The 20911-nt window shown below is 32.4% G+C and overlaps 1 protein-coding gene across 1 annotated transcript in view; it reads right to left on the bottom strand.

The window, feature by feature from the left end:
• LOC100377890 (uncharacterized) overlaps positions 1–20911 on the bottom strand; it is a 168980-nt gene that overhangs the window by 91310 nt on the left and 56759 nt on the right. Inside the window, exon 5 of the mRNA XM_085502709.1 lies at positions 2853–2939. Coding sequence (XP_085358835.1) covers positions 2853–2939 — 87 coding nt within the window. The remainder of the gene's footprint in view (positions 1–2852; positions 2940–20911) is intronic.

Here is a 20911-nt window from a genome sequence, read left to right as displayed (position 1 = left end):
CATGCTGGCAGATATACTACAGTCAAGTTATACACTGCACTGGTGACACTTGCTGGCAGATGTACTACAGTCAGGTTATACACTGCACTGGTGACACATGCTGGCAGATGTACTACAGTCAGGTTATACAATGCATTGGTGACACATGCTGGGAGATGTACTACAGTCAAGTTATACACTGCACTGGTGACACTTGCGGGCAGATGTACTACAGTCAGGTTATACACTGCATTGGTGACACTTGCTGACAGATGTACTACAGTCAAGTTATGCACTGCATTGGTGACACTTGCTGACAGATGTACTACAGTCATGTTATACACTGCACTGGTGACACATGCTGGCAGATGTACTACAGTCAAGTTATACACTGCACTGGTGACACTTGCTAGCAGGTGTACTACAGTCAGGTTATACACTGCACTGGTGACACATGCTGGCAGATGTACTACAGTCAGGTTATACACTGCACTGGTGGCACTTGCTGGCAGATGTACTACAGTCAAGTTATACACTGTACTGGTGACACTTGCTGGCAGATGTACTACAGTCAAGTTATGCACTGCATTGGTGACACATGCTGGCAGATATACCACAGTCAAGTTATACACTGCACTGGTGACACTTGCTGGCAGATATACCACAGTCAAGTTATACACTGCACTGGTGACACTTGCTGGCAGATGTACCACAGTCAAGTTATACACTGCACTGGTGACACTTGCTGGCAGATGTACCACAGTCATGTTATACACTGCACTGGTGACACTTGCTGGCAGATGTACCACAGTCAAGTTATGCACTGCACTGGTGACACATGCTGGCAGATGTACTACAGTCAAGTTACGCACTGCACTGGTGACACTTGTTGACAGATGTACCACAGTCAAGTTATACACTGCACTGGTGACACATGTTGGCAGATGTACTACAGTCAAGTTATGCACTGCACTGGTGGCACTTGCTGGCAGATGTACCACAGTCAAGTTATGCACTGCACTGGTGACACATGCTGGCAGATGTACTACAGTCAAGTTATACACTGCACTGGTGACACTTGCTGGCAGATATACCACAGTCAAGTTATACACTGCACTGGTGACACTTGCTGGCAGATGTACCACAGTCAAGTTATACACTGCACTGGTGACACTTGCTGGCAGATGTACCACAGTCATGTTATACACTGCACTGGTGACACTTGCTGGCAGATGTACCACAGTCAAGTTATGCACTGCACTGGTGACACATGCTGGCAGATGTACTACAGTCAAGTTACGCACTGCACTGGTGACACTTGTTGACAGATGTACCACAGTCAAGTTATACACTGCACTGGTGACACATGTTGGCAGATGTACTACAGTCAAGTTATGCACTGCACTGGTGGCACTTGCTGGCAGATGTACCACAGTCAAGTTATGCACTGCACTGGTGACACATGCTGGCAGATGTACTACAGTCAAGGTATGCACTGCACTAGTGGCACTTGCTGGCAGATGTACCACAGTCAAGTTATACACTGCACTGGTGACACATGCTGGCAGATGTACTACAGTCAAGTTATGCACTGCACTGGTGGCACTTGCTGGCAGATGTACTACAGTCAAGTTATGCACTGCACTGGTGGCACTTGCTGGCAGATGTACTACAGTCAAGTTATACACTGCACAGGTGACACATGCTGGCAGATGTACTACAGTCAAGTTATACACTGCATTGGTGGCACTTGCTGGCAGATGTACTACAGTCAAGTTATGCACTGCATTGGTGGCACTTGCTGGCAGATGTACCACAGTCAAGTTACGCACTGCACAGGTGACACTTGCTGACAGATGTACCACAGTCAAGTTATACACTGCACTGGTGACACTGGCTGGCAGATGTACCACAGTCAAGTTATGCACTGCACTGGTGACACATGCTGGCAGATGTACTACAGTCAAGTTATGCACTGCACTGGTGGCACTTGCTGACAGATGTACCACAGTCAAGTTATGCACTGCACTGGTGACACTTGCTGGCAGATGTACCAAAGTCAAGTTATGCACTGCACTGGTGGCACTTGCTGACAGATGTACCACAGTCAAGTTATGCACTGCACTGGTGACACTTGCTGGCAGATGTACCACAGTCAAGTTATGCACTGCACTGGTGACACTTGCTGACAGATGTAGCACAGTCAAGTTATGCACTACACTGGTGACACATGCTGGCAGATGTACTACAGTCAAGTTATGCACTGCACTGGTGGCACTTGCTGGCAGATGTACCACAGTCAAGTTACGCACTGCACTGGTGACACTTGCTGACAGATGTACCACAGTCAAGTTATGCACTGCACTGGTGGCACTTGCTGGCAGATGTACTACAGTCAAGTTATACACTGCACTGGTGACACATGCTGGCAGATGTACTACAGTCAAGTTATGCATTGCACTGGTGACACTTGCTGGCAGATGTACTACAGTCAAGTTATGCACTGCACTGGTGACACTTGCTGGCAGATGTACCACAGTCAAGTTATGCACTATTCTGGTGACACTTAATAGCACATTTTTGACATAATCTGAGACTATTATACCACACAATAGGAATGATTCACTCAATTTCTGGTAATTAATAGTTATATACCTTTCCTGCCAACAATCATTGTAACTCACTTGATTTGCCATGTATCCAGTTCAGTGCTAGTTAACAAGAGCTAGTTATTATTATTATCTGTATTTGTAACTGTGCCAACATACTAAGAACACTACATAACCTATATAACCCAGCAACTTCAATTCATTTTTTACAAATTTATATTTGGATATATCTTTTCTGAGAATGCATCTCACAACTGTTGTCACCTCAATCTTTTTATCCTTTTCTGCCTTTTTATCATTTTCTTCTTTCTCCAGTCTTTCTCTTTCTTCCCATTCTTCTCTTATTCGTCGCTAGAGATGAAATGAATAAAATATAAATCAATGTCATTCTGAATGCCTAGGTTTTGATCACAAAATATTTCCAGTGTAAAGTTACACAGCTTAAAAACTTCTCCATGAAATAGCCACCAGTTGTAACAGCTACCAGATACTACATTGAATAGCCAAATAGCTACTACCTTATATTTCAAACTCAAACATTCAGTAGAAACATGTATCTCCTACAATTTAAACATACATTACATACATGTATCTCCTACAATTTAAACATTCATTACATACATGTATCTCCTACAACTCAAACATTCAGTACATACATGTATCTCCTACAATTCAAACATTCAGTACATACATGTATCTCCTACAATTCAAACATTCATTACATACATGTATCTCCTACAATTCAAACATTCAGTACATACATGTATCTCCTACAATTCAAACATTCAGTACACACATGTATCTCCTACAATTTAAACATTCAGTACATACATGTATCTCCTACAATTTAAACATTCAGTACATACATGTATCTCCTACAATTCAAACATACAGTACATACATGTATCTCATACAATTTAAACATTCATTACATACATGTATCTCCTACAATTCAAACATTCAGTACATACATGTATCTCCTACAATTCAAACATTCAGTACATACATGTATCTCCTACAATTCAAACATTCAGTACATACATGTATCTCCTACAATTCAAACATTCAGTACATACATGTATCTCCTACAATTCAAACATTCAGTACATACATGTATCTCCTACAATTTAAACATTCAGTACATACATGTATCTCCTACAATTCAAACATACAGTACATACATGTATCTCCTACAATTTAAACATTCATTACATACATGTATCTCCTACAATTCAAACATACATTACATACATGTATCTCCTACAATTTAAACATTCATTACATACATGTATCTCCTACAATTCAAACATTCAGTACATACATGTATCTCCTACAATTCAAACATTCAGTACATACATGTATCTCCTACAATTCAAACATTCATTACATACATGTATCTCCTACAATTCAAACATTCAGTACATACATGTATCTCCTACAATTCAAACATTCAGTACATACATGTATCTCCTACAATTCAAACATTCAGTACATACATGTATCTCCTACAATTTAAACATTCAGTACATACATGTATCTCCTACAATTTAAACATTCAGTACATACATGTATCTCCTACAATTCAAACATTCAGTACATACATGTATCTCCTACAATTCAAACATTCATTACATACATGTATCTCCTACAATTCAAACATTCAGTACATACATGTATCTCCTACAATTTAAACATTCAGTACATACATGTATCTCCTACAATTCAAACATTCAGTACATACATGTATCTCCTACAATTTAAACATTCAGTACATTCATGTATCTCCTACAATTTAAACATACATTACATACATGTATATCCTACAATTTAAACATACATTACATACATGTATCTCCTACAATTCAAACATTCAGTACATACATGTATCTCCTACAATTCAAACATTCAGTACATACATGTACATGTATCTCCTACAATTCAAACATTCAGTACATACATGTATCTCCTACAATTCAAACATTCAGTACATACATGTATCTCCTACAATTCAAACATTCAGTACATACATGTATCTCCTACAATTCAAACATTCATTACATACATGTATCTCCTACAATTCAAACATTCATTACATACATGTATCTCCTACAATTTAAACATTCAGTACATACATGTATCTCCTACAATTTAAACATTCAGTACATACATGTATCTCCTACAATCCAAACATTCAGTACATACATGTATCTCCTACAATTCAAACATTCAGTACATCCATGTATCTCCTACAATTTAAACATTCAGTACATACATGTATCTCCTACAATTTAAACATTCAGTACATACATGTATCTCCTACAATCCAAACATTCAGTACATACATGTACATGTATCTCCTACAATTCAAACATTCAGTACATACATGTATCTCCTACAATTCAAACATTCAGTACATACATGTATCTCCTACAATTCAAACATTCAGTACATACATGTATCTCCTACAATCCAAACATTCAGTACATACATGTACATGTATCTCCTACAATTCAAACATTCAGTACATACATGTATCTCCTACAATTCAAACATTCAGTACATACATGTATCTCCTACAATTCAAACATTCAGTACATACATGTACCTCCTACAATCCAAACATTCAGTACATACATGTACATGTATCTCCTACAATTCAAACATTCAGTACATACATGTATCTCCTACAATTCAAACATTCAGTACATACATGTACATGTATCTCCTACAATTCAAACATTCATTACATACATGTATCTCCTACAATTCAAACATTCAGTACATACATGTATCTCCTACAATTTAAACATTCAGTACATACATGTATCTCCTACAATTCAAACATTCAGTACATACATGTATCTCCTACAATTTAAACATTCATTACATACATGTATCTCCTACAATTCAAACATTCATTACATACATGTATCTACTACAATTTAAACATTCAGTACATACATGTATCTCCTACAATTTAAACATACATTACATACATGTATCTCCTACAATTCAAACATTCAGTACATACATGTATCTCCTACAATTTAAACATTCAGTACATACATGTATCTCCTACAATTTAAACATTCAGTACATACATGTATCTCCTACAATTCAAACATACATTACATACATGTATCTCCTACAATTCAAACATTCAGTACATACATGTATCTCCTACAATTCAAACATTCAGTACATACATATATCTCCTACAATTCAAACATTCAGTACATACATGTATCTCCTACAATTCAAACATTCAGTACATACATGTATCTCCTACAATTCAAACATTCAGTACATACATGTATCTCCTACAATTCAAACATTCATTACATACATGTATCTCCTACAATTCAAACATTCATTACATACATGTATCTCCTACAATTCAAACATTCATTACATACATGTATCTCCTACAATTCAAACATTCAGTACATACATGTATCTCCTACAATTCAAACATTCAGTACATACATGTATCTCCTACAATTCAAACATTCAGTACATACATGTATCTCCTACAATTCAAACATTCATTACATACATGTATCTCCTACAATTCAAACATTCATTACATACATGTATCTCCTACAATTCAAACATTCATTACATACATGTATCTCCTACAATTCAAACATTCATTACATACATGTATCTCCTACAATTCAAACATTCAGTACATACATGTATCTCCTACAATTCAAACATTCATTACATACATGTATCTCCTACAATTCAAACATTCATTACATACATGTATCTCCTACAATTTAAACATTCAGTACATACATGTATCTCCTACAATTTAAACATTCAGTACATACATGTATCTCCTACAATCCAAACATTCAGTACATACATGTATCTCCTACAATTCAAACATTCAGTACATACATGTATCTCCTACAATTCAAACATTCAGTACATACATGTATCTCCTACAATTTAAACATTCAGTACATACATGTATCTCCTACAATTTAAACATTCAGTACATACATGTATCTCCTACAATCCAAACATTCAGTACATACATGTATCTCCTACAATTCAAACATTCAGTACATACATGTATCTCCTACAATTCAAACATTCAGTACATACATGTATCTCCTACAATTCAAACATTCAGTACATACATGTATCTCCTACAATCCAAACATTCAGTACATACATGTACATGTATCTCCTACAATTCAAACATTCAGTACATACATGTATCTCCTACAATTCAAACATTCAGTACATACATGTATCTCCTACAATTCAAACATTCAGTACATACATGTATCTCCTACAATTCAAACATTCAGTACATACATGTATCTCCTACAATTCAAACATTCAGTACATACATGTATCTCCTACAATTTAAACATTCAGTACATACATGTATCTCCTACAATTCAAACATTCAGTACATACATGTATCTCCTACAATTTAAACATTCATTACATACATGTATCTCCTACAATTCAAACATTCATTACATACATGTATCTACTACAATTTAAACATTCAGTACATACATGTATCTCCTACAATTCAAACATTCATTACATACATGTATCTCCTACAATTTAAACATTCAGTACATACATGTATCTCCTACAATTTAAACATACATTACATACATGTATCTCCTACAATTCAAACATTCAGTACATACATGTATCTCCTACAATTTAAACATTCAGTACATACATGTATCTCCTACAATTTAAACATTCAGTACATACATGTATCTCCTACAATTCAAACATACATTACATACATGTATCTCCTACAATTCAAACATTCAGTACATACATGTATCTCCTACAATTCAAACATTCAGTACATACATGTATCTCCTACAATTCAAACATTCAGTACATACATGTATCTCCTACAATTTAAACATTCAGTACATACATGTATCTCCTACAATTCAAACATTCAGTACATACATGTATCTCCTACAATTCAAACATTCATTACATACATGTATCTCCTACAATTCAAACATTCAGTACATACATGTATCTCCTACAATTTAAACATTCAGTACATACATGTATCTCCTACAATTCAAACATTCAGTACATACATGTATCTCCTACAATTTAAACATTCAGTACATTCATGTATCTCCTACAATTTAAACATACATTACATACATGTATATCCTACAATTTAAACATACATTACATACATGTATCTCCTACAATTCAAACATTCAGTACATACATGTATCTCCTACAATTCAAACATTCAGTACATACATGTACATGTATCTCCTACAATTCAAACATTCAGTACATACATGTATCTCCTACAATTCAAACATTCAGTACATACATGTATCTCCTACAATTCAAACATTCAGTACATACATGTATCTCCTACAATTCAAACATTCATTACATACATGTATCTCCTACAATTCAAACATTCATTACATACATGTATCTCCTACAATTTAAACATTCAGTACATACATGTATCTCCTACAATTTAAACATTCAGTACATACATGTATCTCCTACAATCCAAACATTCAGTACATACATGTATCTCCTACAATTCAAACATTCAGTACATCCATGTATCTCCTACAATTTAAACATTCAGTACATACATGTATCTCCTACAATTTAAACATTCAGTACATACATGTATCTCCTACAATCCAAACATTCAGTACATACATGTACATGTATCTCCTACAATTCAAACATTCAGTACATACATGTATCTCCTACAATTCAAACATTCAGTACATACATGTATCTCGTACAATTCAAACATTCAGTACATACATGTATCTCCTACAATCCAAACATTCAGTACATACATGTACATGTATCTCCTACAATTCAAACATTCAGTACATACATGTATCTCCTACAATTCAAACATTCAGTACATACATGTATCTCCTACAATTCAAACATTCAGTACATACATGTACCTCCTACAATCCAAACATTCAGTACATACATGTACATGTATCTCCTACAATTCAAACATTCAGTACATACATGTATCTCCTACAATTCAAACATTCAGTACATACATGTACATGTATCTCCTACAATTCAAACATTCATTACATACATGTATCTCCTACAATTCAAACATTCAGTACATACATGTATCTCCTACAATTTAAACATTCAGTACATACATGTATCTCCTACAATTCAAACATTCAGTACATACATGTATCTCCTACAATTTAAACATTCATTACATACATGTATCTCCTACAATTCAAACATTCATTACATACATGTATCTACTACAATTTAAACATTCAGTACATACATGTATCTCCTACAATTTAAACATACATTACATACATGTATCTCCTACAATTCAAACATTCAGTACATACATGTATCTCCTACAATTTAAACATTCAGTACATACATGTATCTCCTACAATTCAAACATACATTACATACATGTATCTCCTACAATTCAAACATTCAGTACATACATGTATCTCCTACAATTTAAACATTCAGTACATACATGTATCTCCTACAATTCAAACATACATTACATACATGTATCTCCTACAATTCAAACATTCAGTACATACATGTATCTCCTACAATTCAAACATTCAGTACATACATATATCTCCTACAATTCAAACATTCAGTACATACATGTATCTCCTACAATTCAAACATTCAGTACATACATGTATCTCCTACAATTCAAACATTCAGTACATACATGTATCTCCTACAATTCAAACATTCATTACATACATGTATCTCCTACAATTCAAACATTCATTACATACATGTATCTCCTACAATTCAAACATTCATTACATACATGTATCTCCTACAATTCAAACATTCATTACATACATGTATCTCCTACAATTCAAACATTCAGTACATACATGTATCTCCTACAATTCAAACATTCATTACATACATGTATCTCCTACAATTCAAACATTCATTACATACATGTATCTCCTACAATTTAAACATTCAGTACATACATGTATCTCCTACAATTTAAACATTCAGTACATACATGTATCTCCTACAATCCAAACATTCAGTACATACATGTATCTCCTACAATTCAAACATTCAGTACATACATGTATCTCCTACAATTCAAACATTCAGTACATACATGTATCTCCTACAATTTAAACATTCAGTACATACATGTATCTCCTACAATTTAAACATTCAGTACATACATGTATCTCCTACAATCCAAACATTCAGTACATACATGTATCTCCTACAATTCAAACATTCAGTACATACATGTATCTCCTACAATTCAAACATTCAGTACATACATGTATCTCCTACAATTCAAACATTCAGTACATACATGTATCTCCTACAATCCAAACATTCAGTACATACATGTACATGTATCTCCTACAATTCAAACATTCAGTACATACATGTATCTCCTACAATTCAAACATTCAGTACATACATGTATCTCCTACAATTCAAACATTCAGTACATACATGTATCTCCTACAATTCAAACATTCAGTACATACATGTATCTCCTACAATTCAAACATTCAGTACATACATGTATCTCCTACAATTTAAACATTCAGTACATACATGTATCTCCTACAATTCAAACATTCAGTACATACATGTATCTCCTACAATTTAAACATTCATTACATACATGTATCTCCTACAATTCAAACATTCATTACATACATGTATCTACTACAATTTAAACATTCAGTACATACATGTATCTCCTACAATTCAAACATTCATTACATACATGTATCTCCTACAATTTAAACATTCAGTACATACATGTATCTCCTACAATTTAAACATACATTACATACATGTATCTCCTACAATTCAAACATTCAGTACATACATGTATCTCCTACAATTTAAACATTCAGTACATACATGTATCTCCTACAATTTAAACATTCAGTACATACATGTATCTCCTACAATTCAAACATACATTACATACATGTATCTCCTACAATTCAAACATTCAGTACATACATGTATCTCCTACAATTCAAACATTCAGTACATACATGTATCTCCTACAATTCCAAACATTCAGTACATACATGTATCTCCTACAATTCAAACATTCAGTACATACATGTATCTCTACAATTCAAACATTCAGTACATACATGTATCTCCTACAATTCAAAACATTCATTACATACATGTATCTCCTACAATTCAAACATTCATTACATACATGTATCTCCTACAATTCAAACATTCATTACATACATGTATCTCCTACAATTCAAACATTCATTACATACATGTATCTCCTACAATTCAAACATTCAGTACATACATGTATCTCCTACAATTTAAACATTCAGTACATACATGTATCTCCTACAATTCACAATTCAAACATTCAGTACATACATGTATCTCCTACAATTTAAACATTCAGTACATACATGTACATGTATCTCCTACAATTCAAACATTCAGTACATACATGTATCTCCTACAATTCAAACATTCAGTACATACATGTATCTCCTACAATTCAAACATTCAGTACATACATGTATCTCCTACAATTTAAACATTCAGTACATACATGTATCTCCTACAATTCAAACATTCAGTACATACATGTATCTCCTACAATTTAAACATTCAGTACATACATGTATCTCCTACAATTCAAACATTCAGTACATACATGGTATCTCCTACAATTCAAACATTCAGTACATACATGTATCTCCTACAATTCAAACATTCAGTACATACATGTATCTCCTACAATCCAAACATTCAGTACATACATGTACATGTATCTCCTACAATTCAAACATTCATTACATACATGTATCTCCTACAATTCAAACATTCATTACATACATGTATCTACTACAATTTAAACATTCAGTACATACATGTATCTCCTACAATTCAAACATTCATTACATACATGTATCTCCTACAATTTAAACATTCAGTACATACATGTATCTCCTACAATTTAAACATACATTACATACATGTATCTCCTACAATTTAAACATTCAGTACATACATGTATCTCCTACAATTCAAACATACATTACATACATGTATCTCCTACAATTCAAACATTCAGTACATACATGTATCTCCTACAATTCAAACATTCAGTACATACATGTATCTCCTACAATTCAAACATTCAGTACATACATGTATCTCCTACAATTCAAACATTCAGTACATACATGTATCTCCTACAATTCAAACATTCAGTACATACATGTATCTCCTACAATTCAAACATTCAGTACATACATGTATCTCCTACAATTCAAACATTCATTACATACATGTATCTCCTACAATTCAAACATTCATTACATACATGTATCTCCTACAATTCAAACATTCAGTACATACATGTATCTCCTACAATTTAAACATTCAGTACATACATGTATCTCCTACAATTCAAACATTCAGTACATACATGTATCTCCTACAATTTAAACATTCAGTACATACATGTATCTCCTACAATTCAAACATTCAGTACATACATGTATCTCCTACAATTCAAACATTCAGTACATACATGTATCTCCTACAATTCAAACATTCAGTACATACATGTATCTCCTACAATTTAAACATTCAGTACATACATGTATCTCCTACAATTCAAACATTCAGTACATACATGTATCTCCTACAATTTAAACATTCAGTACATACATGTATCTCCTACAATTCAAACATTCAGTACATACATGTATCTCCTACAATTCAAACATTCAGTACATACATGTATCTCCTACAATTCAAACATTCAGTACATACATGTATCTCCTACAATCCAAACATTCAGTACATACATGTACATGTATCTCCTACAATTCAAACATTCAGTACATACATGTATCTCCTACAATTCAAACATTCAGTACATACATGTACATGTATCTCCTACAATTTAAACATTCAGTACATACATGTATCTCCTACAATCCAAACATTCAGTACATACATGTACATGTATCTCCTACAATTCAAACATTCAGTACATACATGTATCTCCTACAATTCAAACATTCAGTAAATACATGTATCTCCTACAATTTAAACATTCAGTACATACATGTATATCCTACAATTCAAACATACAGTACATACATGTATCTCCTACAATCCAAACATTCAGTACATACATGTACATGTATCTCCTACAATTCAAACATTCAGTACATACATGTATCTCCTACAATTCAAACATTCAGTACATACATGTATCTCCTACAATTCAAACATTCAGTACATACATGTATCTCCTACAATTCAAACATTCAGTACATACATGTATCTCCTACAATTCAAACATTCAGTACATACATGTATCTCCAACAATTTAAACATTCAGTACATACATGTATCTCCTACAATTCAAACATTCAGTACATACATGTATCTCCTACAATTCAAACATTCAGTACATACATGTATCTCCTACAATTTAAACATTCAGTACATACATGTATCTCCTACAATTCAAACATTCAGTACATACATGTATCTCCTACAATTTAAACATTCAGTACATACATGTATCTCCTACAATTCAAACATTCAGTACATACATGTATCTCCTACAATTCAAACATTCAGTACATACATGTATCTCCTACAATTCAAACATTCAGTACATACATGTACATGTATCTCCTACAATTCAAACATTCAGTACATACATGTATCTCCTACAATTCAAACATTCAGTACATATACATGTACATGTATCTCCAACAATTCAAACATTCATTACATACATGTATCTCATACAATTCAAACATTCAGTACATACATGTATCTCCTACAATTCAAACATTCAGTACATACATGTATCTCCTACAATTTAAACATTCAGTACATACATGTATCTCCTACAATTCAAACATTCAGTACATACATGTATCTCCTACAATTCAAACATTCAGTACATACATGTATCTCCTACAATTCAAACATTCAGTACATACATATATCTCCTACAATTTAAACATTCAGTACATACATGTATCTCCTACAATCCAAACATTCAGTACATACATGTACATGTATCTCCTACAATTCAAACATTCAGTACATACATGTATCTCCTACAATTCAAACATTCAGTAAATACATGTATCTCCTACAATTTAAACATTCAGTACATACATGTATATCCTACAATTCAAACATACAGTACATACATGTATCTCCTACAATCCAAACATTCAGTACATACATGTACATGTATCTCCTACAATTCAAACATTCAGTACATACATGTATCTCCTACAATTCAAACATTCAGTACATACATGTATCTCCTACAATTCAAACATTCAGTACATACATGTATCTCCTACAATTCAAACATTCAGTACATACATGTATCTCCTACAATTCAAACATTCAGTACATACATGTATCTCCAACAATTTAAACATTCAGTACATACATGTATCTCCTACAATTCAAACATTCAGTACATACATGTATCTCCTACAATTCAAACATTCAGTACATACATGTATCTCCTACAATTTAAACATTCAGTACATACATGTATCTCCTACAATTCAAACATTCAGTACATACATGTATCTCCTACAATTTAAACATTCAGTACATACATGTATCTCCTACAATTCAAACATTCAGTACATACATGTATCTCCTACAATTCAAACATTCAGTACATACATGTATCTCCTACAATTCAAACATTCAGTACATGTACATGTATCTCCTACAATTCAAACATTCAGTACATACATGTATCTCCTACAATTCAAACATTCAGTACATACATGTACATGTATCTCCAACAATTCAAACATTCATTACATACATGTATCTCATACAATTCAAACATTCAGTACATACATGTATCTCCTACAATTCAAACATTCAGTACATACATGTATCTCCTACAATTTAAACATTCAGTACATACATGTATCTCCTACAATTCAAACATTCAGTACATACATGTATCTCCTACAATTCAAACATTCAGTACATACATGTATCTCCTACAATTCAAACATTCAGTACATACATATATCTCCTACAATTTAAACATTCAGTACATACATGTATCTCCTACAATTCAAACATTCAGTACATACATGTATCTCCTACAATTTAAACATTCAGTACATACATGTATCTCCTACAATTCAAACATTCATTACATACATGTATCTCCTACAATTTAAACATTCAGTACATACATGTATCTCCTACAATTTAAACATTCAGTACATACATGTATCTCCTACAATTCAAACATTCAGTACATACATGTATCTCCTACAATTCAAACATTCATTACATACATGTATCTCCTACAATTCAAACATTCAGTACATACATGTATCTCCTACAATTTAAACATTCAGTACATACATGTATCTCCTACAATTCAAACATTCAGTACATACATGTATCTCCTACAATTTAAACATTCAGTACATTCATGTATCTCCTACAATTTAAACATACATTACATACATGTATATCCTACAATTTAAACATACATTACATACATGTATCTCCTACAATTCAAACATTCAGTACATACATGTATCTCCTACAATTCAAACATTCAGTACATACATGTACATGTATCTCCTACAATTCAAACATTCATTACATACATGTATCTCCTACAATTTAAACATTCAGTACATACATGTATCTCCTACAATTTAAACATTCAGTACATACATGTATCTCCTACAATTCAAACATTCAGTACATACATGTATCTCCTACAATTCAAACATTCAGTACATACATGTATCTCCTACAATTTAAACATTCAGTACATACATGTATCTCCTACAATTCAAACATTCAGTACATACATGTATCTCCTACAATTTAAACATTCAGTACATACATGTATCTCCTACAATTCAAACATTCAGTACATACATGTATCTCCTACAATTCAAACATTCAGTACATACATGTATCTCCTACAATTCAAACATTCAGTACATACATGTATCTCCTACAATCCAAACATTCAGTACATACATGTACATGTATCTCCTACAATTCAAACATTCAGTACATACATGTATCTCCTACAATTCAAACATTCAGTACATACATGTATCTCCTACAATCCAAACATTCAGTACATACATGTACATGTATCTCCTACAATTCAAACATTCAGTACATACATGTATCTCCTACAATTCAAACATTCAGTAAATACATGTATCTCCTACAATTTAAACATTCAGTACATACATGTATATCCTACAATTCAAACATACAGTACATACATGTATCTCCTACAATCCAAACATTCAGTACATACATGTACATGTATCTCCTACAATTCAAACATTCAGTACATACATGTATCTCCTACAATTTAAACATACATTACATACATGTATATCCTACAATTTAAACATACATTACATACATGTATCTCCTACAATTCAAACATTCAGTACATACATGTATCTCCTACAATTCAAACATTCAGTACATACATGTACATGTATCTCCTACAATTCAAACATTCATTACATACATGTATCTCCTACAATTTAAACATTCAGTACATACATGTATCTCCTACAATTTAAACATTCAGTACATACATGTATCTCCTACAATTCAAACATTCAGTACATACATGTATCTCCTACAATTCAAACATTCAGTACATACATGTATCTCCTACAATTTAAACATTCAGTACATACATGTATCTCCTACAATTCAAACATTCAGTACATACATGTATCTCCTACAATTTAAACATTCAGTACATACATGTATCTCCTACAATTCAAACATTCAGTACATACATGTATCTCCTACAATTCAAACATTCAGTACATACATGTATCTCCTACAATTCAAACATTCAGTACATACATGTATCTCCTACAATCCAAACATTCAGTACATACATGTACATGTATCTCCTACAATTCAAACATTCAGTACATACATGTATCTCCTACAATTCAAACATTCAGTACATACATGTACATGTATCTCCTACAATTTAAACATTCAGTACATACATGTATCTCCTACAATCCAAACATTCAGTACATACATGTACATGTATCTCCTACAATTCAAACATTCAGTACATACATGTATCTCCTACAATTCAAACATTCAGTAAATACATGTATCTCCTACAATTTAAACATTCAGTACATACATGTATATCCTACAATTCAAACATACAGTACATACATGTATCTCCTACAATCCAAACATTCAGTACATACATGTACATGTATCTCCTACAATTCAAACATTCAGTACATACATGTATCTCCTACAATTCAAACATTCAGTACATACATGTATCTCCTACAATTCAAACATTCAGTACATACATGTATCTCCTACAATTCAAACATTCAGTACATACATGTATCTCCTACAATTCAAACATTCAGTACATACATGTATCTCCAACAATTTAAACATTCAGTACATACATGTATCTCCTACAATTCAAACATTCAGTACATACATGTATCTCCTACAATTCAAACATTCAGTACATACATGTATCTCCTACAATTTAAACATTCAGTACATACATGTATCTCCTACAATTCAAACATTCAGTACATACATGTATCTCCTACAATTTAAACATTCAGTACATACATGTATCTCCTACAATTCAAACATTCAGTACATACATGTATCTCCTACAATTCAAACATTCAGTACATACATGTATCTCCTACAATTCAAACATTCAGTACATACATGTACATGTATCTCCTACAATTCAAACATTCAGTACATACATGTATCTCCTACAATTCAAACATTCAGTACATATACATGTACATGTATCTCCAACAATTCAAACATTCATTACATACATGTATCTCATACAATTCAAACATTCAGTACATACATGTATCTCCTACAATTCAAACATTCAGTACATACATGTATCTCCTACAATTTAAACATTCAGTACATACATGTATCTCCTACAATTCAAACATTCAGTACATACATGTATCTCCTACAATTCAAACATTCAGTACATACATGTATCTCCTACAATTCAAACATTCAGTACATACATATATCTCCTACAATTTAAACATTCAGTACATACATGTATCTCCTACAATCCAAACATTCAGTACATACATGTACATGTATCTCCTACAATTCAAACATTCAGTACATACATGTATCTCCTACAATTCAAACATTCAGTAAATACATGTATCTCCTACAATTTAAACATTCAGTACATACATGTATATCCTACAATTCAAACATACAGTACATACATGTATCTCCTACAATCCAAACATTCAGTACATACATGTACATGTATCTCCTACAATTCAAACATTCAGTACATACATGTATCTCCTACAATTCAAACATTCAGTACATACATGTATCTCCTACAATTCAAACATTCAGTACATACATGTATCTCCTACAATTCAAACATTCAGTACATACATGTATCTCCTACAATTCAAACATTCAGTACATACATGTATCTCCAACAATTTAAACATTCAGTACATACATGTATCTCCTACAATTCAAACATTCAGTACATACATGTATCTCCTACAATTCAAACATTCAGTACATACATGTATCTCCTACAATTTAAACATTCAGTACATACATGTATCTCCTACAATTCAAACATTCAGTACATACATGTATCTCCTACAATTTAAACATTCAGTACATACATGTATCTCCTACAATTCAAACATTCAGTACATACATGTATCTCCTACAATTCAAACATTCAGTACATACATGTATCTCCTACAATTCAAACATTCAGTACATGTACATGTATCTCCTACAATTCAAACATTCAGTACATACATGTATCTCCTACAATTCAAACATTCAGTACATACATGTACATGTATCTCCAACAATTCAAACATTCATTACATACATGTATCTCATACAATTCAAACATTCAGTACATACATGTATCTCCTACAATTCAAACATTCAGTACATACATGTATCTCCTACAATTTAAACATTCAGTACATACATGTATCTCCTACAATTCAAACATTCAGTACATACATGTATCTCCTACAATTCAAACATTCAGTACATACATGTATCTCCTACAATTCAAACATTCAGTACATACATATATCTCCTACAATTTAAACATTCAGTACATACATGTATCTCCTACAATTCAAACATTCAGTACATACATGTATCTCCTACAATTTAAACATTCAGTACATACATGTATCTCCTACAATTCAAACATTCAGTACATACATGTATCTCCTACAATTTAAACATTCATTACATACATGTATCTCCTACAATTCAAACATTCATTACATACATGTATCTACTACAATTTAAACAATCAGTACATACATGTATCTCCTACAATTCAAACATTCATTACATACATGTATCTCCTACAATTTAAACATTCAGTACATACATGTATCTCCTACAATTTAAACATACATTACATACATGTATCTCCTACAATTTAAACATTCAGTACATACATGTATCTCCTACAATTTAAACATTCAGTACATACATGTATCTCCTACAATTCAAACATACATTACATACATGTATCTCCTACAATTCAAACATTCAGTACATACATGTATCTCCTACAATTCAAACATTCAGTACATACATGTATCTCCTACAATTTAAACATTCAGTACATACATGTATCTCCTACAATTTAAACATTCAGTACATACATGTATCTCCTACAATTTAAACATTCAGTACATACATGTATCTCCTACAATTCAAACATACATTACATACATGTATCTCCTACAATTCAAACATTCAGTACATACATGTATCTCCTACAATTCAAACATTCAGTACATACATGTATCTCCTACAATTTAAACATTCAGTACATACATGTATCTCCTACAATTCAAACATTCAGTACAGACATGTATCTCCTACAATTTAAACATTCATTACATACATGTATCTCCTACAATTCAAACATTCATTACATACATGTATCTACTACAATTTAAACATTCGGTACATACATGTATCTCCTACAATTCAAACATTCAGTACATACATGTATCTCCTACAATTTAAACATACATTACATACATGTATCTCCTACAATTCAAACATTCAATACATACATGTATCTCCTACAATTTGAACATTCAGTACATACATGTATCTCCTACAATCCAAACATTCAGTACATACATGTACATGTATCTCCTACAATTCAAACATTCAGTACATACATGTATCTCCTACAATTCAAACATTCAGTAAATACATGTATCTCCTACAATTTAAACATTCAGTACATACATGTATATCCTACAATTCAAACATACAGTACATACATGTATCTCCTACAATCCAAACATTCAGTACATACATGTACATGTATCTCCTACAATTCAAACATTCAGTACATACATGTATCTCCTACAATTCAAACATTCAGTACATACATGTATCTCCTACAATTCAAACATTCAGTACATACATGTATCTCCTACAATTCAAACATTCAGTACATACATGTATCTCCTACAATTCAAACATTCAGTACATACATGTATCTCCAACAATTTAAACATTCAGTACATACATGTATCTCCTACAATTCAAACATTCAGTACATACATGTATCTCCTACAATTTAAACATTCAGTACATACATGTATCTCCTACAATTCAAACATTCAGTACATACATGTATCTCCTACAATTTAAACATTCAGTACATACATGTATCATCTACAATTCAAACATTCAGTACATACATGTATCTCCTACAATTCAAACATTCAGTACATACATGTATCTCCTACAATTCAAACATTCAGTACATACATGTATCTCCAACAATTTAAACATTCAGTACATACATGTATCTCCTACAATTCAAACATTCAGTACATACATGTATCTCCTACAATTTAAACATTCAGTACATACATGTATCTCCTACAATTCAAACATTCAGTACATACATGTATCTCCTACAATTTAAACATTCAGTACATACATGTATCATCTACAATTCAAACATTCAGTACATACATGTATCTCCTACAATTCAAACATTCAGTACATACATGTATCTCCTACAATTCAAACATTCAGTACATACATGTACATGTATCTCCTACAATTCAAACATTCAGTACATACATGTATCTCCTACAATTTAAACATTCAGTACATACATGTATCTCCTACAA

The sequence above is a fragment of the Saccoglossus kowalevskii genome, chromosome 1 (assembly GCF_978046115.1).
Source record: "Saccoglossus kowalevskii chromosome 1, keSacKowa6.1, whole genome shotgun sequence".
NCBI classification, from domain to species: Eukaryota; Metazoa; Hemichordata; class Enteropneusta; family Harrimaniidae; genus Saccoglossus; species Saccoglossus kowalevskii.
Note: the sequence above shows the minus strand (reverse complement) of the source record. Positions and strands in the feature narration are given on the sequence as shown.